This window comes from Marmota monax, unplaced genomic scaffold (genome assembly GCF_021218885.2).
Source record: "Marmota monax isolate L192 unplaced genomic scaffold, Marmota_monax_Labrador192_F-V1.1 WCK01_AAM20220418_F8-fsc00070, whole genome shotgun sequence".
NCBI lineage: Eukaryota > Metazoa > Chordata > Mammalia > Rodentia > Sciuridae > Marmota > Marmota monax.
Genome location: NW_026692116.1, coordinates 777,786 through 784,403, shown reverse-complemented (window position 1 = coordinate 784,403; position 6,618 = coordinate 777,786). Strand labels below are relative to the sequence as shown.

The window sequence follows — 6,618 nt, the reverse complement described above, 5'->3', positions numbered from 1 at the left end:
TGTAATGATTTCAGCTCATTTTTCTGAACCCTTAAGAAAGCCAGTCTTCTTTGCCAAGCCAACTAAACAATGGTGGAATAAAAAAAAAAAAAAAAAAAGCCACAAGAAAACTAGGTTCTGACTGCATGGGATTCACCAAAACATGGAATATTTAGATTGTTTACAATAATTTTCTTCATATGGGTGCTCAAAAACTTTGGAGAAAGATATGAAAATATTGAGCCAAGACTTATACATTCTAATTTGTATCACCCCATGTCTGATGTGTATGCGATCAACATAAATTTGTGGTTACATGGGTAGACAAAACAGGCCCATAAATCCCTCATCTGTTATGTGCTGAGACTCCAACACCCAGGTATTTTGAATTAATCAGCATTTATCAGGAAACTTCTCCTAGAACAGTGCTACTTGCAAACAGCAGCATGGAATGTGCCATTTAAATCAACTGACCATGAACTCTTCAACATTCAAGGACACTACAAAGGGCTGATAAGGTCAACAAAAAGTGGGTAAGAGGAATGGTATCCTTTGATATTGTTTGGAGGCATCTCATGCCGCTCAGTTCTAAGTGACTGAACCCCAATTACTAAATAGAAAATAGGCTGCCTGGGGGAGAGCTGCCAGTGGCCAAGCTTTGGGAGTATTTCAGATTCTAGGCCCTGTAGAATGGCTGTTGTCTGAAAAGCAAGATGAGCATGGCATCTTGCCACTTCTCCCCTACAAAAATGACATGCTTGCCCTTTGTGCATGTCTGTAATCCCAGCTATTCAGAAGGCTGAAGCTAGAGGAGTGCAAGTTCAAGGCTACTCTGGGTATCTTAGTGACACCTTGTCTCAAAATATTTTAAAAAGGGCTTGGGATATAGCTTAGAGGAAGAATGCTCCTGAATTCCATCCCCCGTACCACAAAAAAAACAAAACAAACCAAAAAACACCCCCAAAACCACATGCTAGGCAGGTGTGATGGCATACACCTGTAATCCCAGCAACTCAGGAGGCTGAGGGAAGAGGATCACAAATTCAAGATCAGCTTGGGAAATTCATCGAGACCCTCTCAAAATAAATTTTTAAAAAGTTCAATGGTAGAGTACTTGTTTAGCATTTGGAGGCCCTGGGTTCAATCCCCAGTTCCACAAAAATCAAAAGCAAACAACCCTAAAAGCTTGTTTTAAAACAACTCTTCATAAGGTATATATGTTCAGTATGTACAGCTTTTTATATGCCAATGAAACTTTAATAATTTTTTATTTATTTCTGGTGCTGAGGGACTGAACCCAGGGCATTATGCATTCTAAGCACATGCTTTACCACTGAGTCACACCCCTTTGCACCCGTCATAAAGAGATTTATCACTGGGAGTGGTGGCACACTCCTGTAATCCCAGTCTGAGACAGGAAGATCTCAAGTTCAAAGTCATCCTAGTTTCAAAATAAAAAAAGGAAGATAAATTTTTGGACTGCAGAACAAAGATCATAATATTTGGTCTGTTGATTTCATAATTAAGATGGTGTGGCATTCTTTTAAAAATGCTGTAACAATTTCAGGTGATAGCAATTGCTCAGTGGGGAGAACAGTGCCACGTGGCTGATGGGAGGGAAACGCAAGGAGTGTTTACAGGCACTTTGTTATATTACAACTGTAATTAATCATTTCTATCACTTGCATATTAATATTAATGCCCTCTACCTGGCTGACAATCTCTATGTAGCCCTGTGACTGATTCTAGTATTGAATTCTCAGTTCCTCACACTGGCTAGGCACAATGCTGGTGCATAATCAACACTGGTGAATTACATTAATCAAGGCTGAGAGAAATAGAAGAGTATATATGGGGGATAATGTATTTGAATAAAAAATTTACCATTCACCTCTGATTCTCCAAACTTGGTCTTTTATAAGGTGGTCTCCCATCTCAAACCTTTTAGGAATATAAAGGAATGGCCAGGATGTGGGGGCTGTGGTCAGTTCCTAATTCAATGACAGTGACTGTAGCCTTTCCTATTAGTGACAATACTTCTTAACTCAAGAGTATTTACAAGTTCTCCAGAAAGCTGATTCACCTCCAGTATCTATATGAGAATCCTAGAATTTAATTTTGGGGAAGACAACAAGGAAATAAGTCCATCTTTCCATAGTCTGTGCATAGGGTCCAGAGGATGTCCTGTGTTTCACTGAGCAAGTTCAGGCTTGTAGAGAGAGAACATTACTTTGTCGCTCAGAGCACCAAAAAGTTCTTTCCACTTGAAAAAGCACTCCCAGGGAAGACCCATGAAACACTTGTCAATAAATACCTAGATGGGGGTCAGGAAATTTTTCTTTTCTTTTTTTTTGAGACAGACTTAGATAATCCATAAGCTAGATAAAGTAGGAAAATCATAATCTTAAAAAGTGTATTCTGCTAGAATGTCCCTGGACATGGCCTATCCTAGCTTGAGACAAACACAGGAAATACAGCTTGTCACTAAGATGAATAGGAAGTCAAAAGTTTTCCAACTCAGTAAACTACGGGTCTTATTTTATAACCACTACCTCCATCAAAAGAGTAGGAAATTAAGTGATACTTACTTTGATTTTGTGTTGTCTTCCAAATGGTTATTTTATAAAGTTGTCACCAAAGTCACTAAAATTATTGTGGCTGTAATTACACATTTATTTTTAAAAAACATTTTCTATTTATTGGTAATATTATAGTATCAGTACAAAAGTGTCTCATATAATCAGAAATCTAGTCCATGGGAAAAAAGTTACTATTAAAGGATGTGTTTTTTTTTCCTTGTTATTATTTATTTTTAAGAAAAACAAAAAGGCCCAACAATCTGCACCCCTTTACTACATCTCAGGCCTTCAAGAGGGTAAAATCCATAGGGGATTCTACGAAGAAGCAGCATTTAGCAGATATTAAAAGAAGTGCTTATTTGAGGTGCTATTTAAATTAAAACAGGAAAGAAATCAATATGTCAGCAAATCTAAATTTATAGGTTTGGACCTGATGTGTCTTAAGCAATCTGAGTAAAGCAATATTGCATCAGCTAAGCAAAACAAATCAAACACCTCAAAAAAGGTAGTATAGTAAGAAAAAGTCAATTTAATCATTTACTTAAGCAGGCAAGCAATTTGTAAACATTCAGTAGCGGCAGCATCCAAGTTACAAACAATTAAAAAGAACCAAGATTAGTGATTATAATTTTTCCTTCCCTTTCCCCAGAAGAAAAAATTAAAAAAAAGAAGAGAAAAAGAAAAGATTTGGAAATGAATGACTTAAAACACTACAAACATTGAACATTCAATTATGTCTTCTATCAGCCTTCTATGCACCCTCTCATGTTTTATTTTAAAAGATGTATCTACTCCTAAAATGCATTATCTTGCAATAACTTGTACATGAGCATTTGCAATCTAGGAAGTTGTTCCTGCACATGGATGTGCATGTAGTATCTCAGTTTAAATCCCATTTGCAAAGGGAACATTTATGTCTTGATTCAATGCTTCTTTGACTTCTAGTGGCAGAGTGTCAAAAAGGTGATCTTCCACAGCAAGCCCGCTTTTCTTGAGCATTCGACACTGGCCCAGCTGGGCTGGCAGGCGGTCCAAGCAGTTCCCCTTCAGCTCCAGCTGAGTGAGCTGGGACAGCTGACCAATTTTTTCTGGGAGGGAGGTGATGCAGTTCTGTCCCAGATTCAAAGTCCTCAACTTCACACATTTAAACAATTGTTTTGGCAGAATGTCTACTTTGTTCCCAGTGATATGCAAATGCTGCAGGTTCTGAAGCAATCCTATTTCTATGGGAATCATTGAAATGTTGTTGTAGCTTACATCTAAGCATCTGAGTTTCTGTAAACTAAATACTGCCACTGGTAAAGACTCGAGCTTGTTGTTGGAGAAATAAAGTGACTCCAAGTTTTTGACATGGGTAATGGAGGGGGGAATGGTAACAATTTTATTATGCCATAATTTTAAACAAGTCAGTCGTTTTAAATGCTGGAAACTGATGATCTCCTCGATTGTGCGTATGTTATTTGACTTTAAATCCAGTTCCTGTAAATTAGAGAGGCTGAAAATAGCATGTGGAATTCTCTCTAGTTCACAGTTCTGGAGCTCCAGCTCAGCGACATTCATCATTTTCTTAAGGCTGTTCAGTACCAAGAGTTTAGTGCCGTCATTATGAATGACTAACTTCGTAAGATGTGGAGCCACATCTGTAATGTTGGAGGGAACTTTGGTCAAATTGCTCTTCACGTGGAGAATCTTAAGGTGCCGCAACTCTCGGAGAGATTCAAGTCCTATCATCTTGTTGTTTTCTGAGTTCAAATTGCCTATCAAGTACAACTCTCGAAGGTTTTTGAGCAAATACACCCAGGCAGGAATTTCAGCCACATCTGTGAACTTCACGTGAAGGCATCTCAAGTGATCGCGGAGAAAGCTAAAAGCAGTCTGTTCAACTTTCGCAGGGCAGTGGCAGAGGTGGAGCTCTTGGAGGTTGGTCATTTGAGAAATCTTAGCAGGAATTTTAGCTTCTGGAATCAGTTCAAGTTTTAGCACGTCCAGGTCTGTGAGGTCAAAGACGGCATCGGGCACCCCCGACAGCATGAACAAGTGCAGCTCCTGCTTGTCCTGGGCGTTGCGGGACACGTGCTGTCTGAGTTTCTCAAATGTCCATTCATGGTTCAGACTAATTTCCCTCAGTTTGTTCTCACTGACTTCCGATAAGAACACACCAAAACGCTTGGAATAGAGCTGGTCGTACTGGTCTACCATGTGCAGGAGGAACGCAAAATCGTTTTTGACGTCTGGAATGTCACTGAAACTGCTCTCTTCTCTAACTTTTTCAAAAGAATATTCCTTCAAAGGTATCCTGAATAACCAGAAGAGAGTGTAGAGGCAGATAAAACCATAAACACAAATAATGGATATATAACTGATGAGAAGCTTCTTCAACATGTAAGCCATATTGTGGGTGCACTCAAACACCTCATAACCAGTCAGGTGCTCGACTTTCGGCTTGCAGACATGCTCAAAGCTGATTGCATTGACAAAGTTTGCAGTGTAGCAGAGAATAAAAATGAACTTGGCTGTTTTGATAACTGTCTGGACCACATAGAGTTTATAGATCAAGTCACTGTCTTCTACGTGAGCACGGAATTTCCTCACTTTCTCAAACAGGGCTTTTGCCTGTTCCCCATCTTTTTTATCCAGGATGGTCATGCTGGGAACTTCGATCACAGGCTTTTCAGCTGAGAATTTGAAGCCAGTTTTGTTGATCATTGGGGTGCTGGCGCTGGGGCTCCCTTCATCGCTGCTGGTGGACACATGCTTTGGTAGAGTCTGGGCCCCTGTTATCCTCTGCTTGTTTTCCTCTGAGTCTTCACAGGCTGTCTCAGACAGCGCTTTAGTAGTCCAAGGAGATTCAAAGCACTTTCCTAGTATTGAAACAAAATGCTCTACTTTTGAGCATGTTTTGGGATATTTGAACCAAAAGTTGCTACTGACCATGAGAATAATAGTATGTATAAGAGCAAGGTATGGAAAGTACTTAGAATACCAAGGAAGGGCCAGATGGTAACACATCTGATTAATAAATACATATTGCTGAAAATCCAAGTTTGTTTTTCGGCCCGTGGGATCTCTCTTCTCCTTCTTTTCCTCCTGGCTTGGAACTGTGGAATCCATGTGAGGATACGTGGCTCTGAGAGGTATGTCAGGTGTCACAGCAGATGTGCCAAAGGAAACGTCGTTCGTTGTCTGCCCATCTTGGTCTTGGTGAGTGGCTGTTTCCATCTTCGGGATTTCGGTGGTGATGTCAGTGTTTCCTGGTGATGTATGTGTCTTTGAATTTACAGGAGATGGCAGTACTGGCAAGCAGACCACCTGATCTTTGGTAAGTTGCATGGTTCCGGCAAAGATGGCTACCATCAACATTACAACAGCCAGGTAATCCATAAACACGTCCCACCATGGTTTCAGGATTCGGTAAGTTGGCTGAATGTCATTAAGTGAAGCAACTTCCGCAAGGGTAAACATTCCTAGAAAACGAAAGAGAGAGAAAAAAGACATTATAACAGAAATGCAAGTAACAACAGTAAATGAGAAAAAAACCCCATGCTTGCTCCAAACTAAAGAGTCCTCATACAGGGTCTATCTTTTCATCCAAGATAGGCATAGTAAAAATAAACAAAGAGGAATATATATGAAGCAAATGGTCATTTGTTTATAGCTGTTTCTCTCTGACTGCAAGAGAAAAGGGAAACAAAAACAAGGATTGCATGGCATGCAATGATGACAGCCTGCGCGAAGTCTAGTGATGACTGGATCTGGAGGAGGATAGGAGAGCGGGATCCATTTGTTATGGATTGGACTGATTTAAGGTTCAGACTTAAATTCAGGGCAGGAGCATGGGATAACTTCTATTGTAAAAAGCCCAAGTGGAAGGGTCTACATGTACTATTCAACTCTGGACAGTCATGTATCCCAGACTTGATCGTGCCATTTACCAAAGGTGTGATTCTCTAAGCCTTGTATTTCCCATCTGCAACTTCTAAAGACTATCAGAAAGGCTTCATAAGGAAAGAATGCAAATGCCCTTAGCATACCCTCTGGTCCCAAGTACTTGTTATCTGTT

The 6,618-nt window shown here is 39.9% G+C and overlaps 1 protein-coding gene across 8 annotated transcripts in view; it reads right to left on the bottom strand.

Moving 5' to 3' along the window:
- Positions 1–3,067: 3,067 nt before the first annotated feature.
- Positions 3,068–6,618, bottom strand: part of Lrrc8d (leucine rich repeat containing 8 VRAC subunit D) — a 111,267-nt gene continuing 107,716 nt past the window's right edge. For all 8 annotated transcript variants that reach the window (XM_058585077.1, XM_046461472.2, XM_046461478.2 and 5 more), the window contains one exon: positions 3,068–6,022. In XM_058585077.1, coding sequence (XP_058441060.1) covers positions 3,444–6,020 — 2,577 coding nt within the window. In that variant the 5' untranslated portion in view covers positions 6,021–6,022 and the 3' untranslated portion in view covers positions 3,068–3,443. The remainder of the gene's footprint in view (positions 6,023–6,618) is intronic.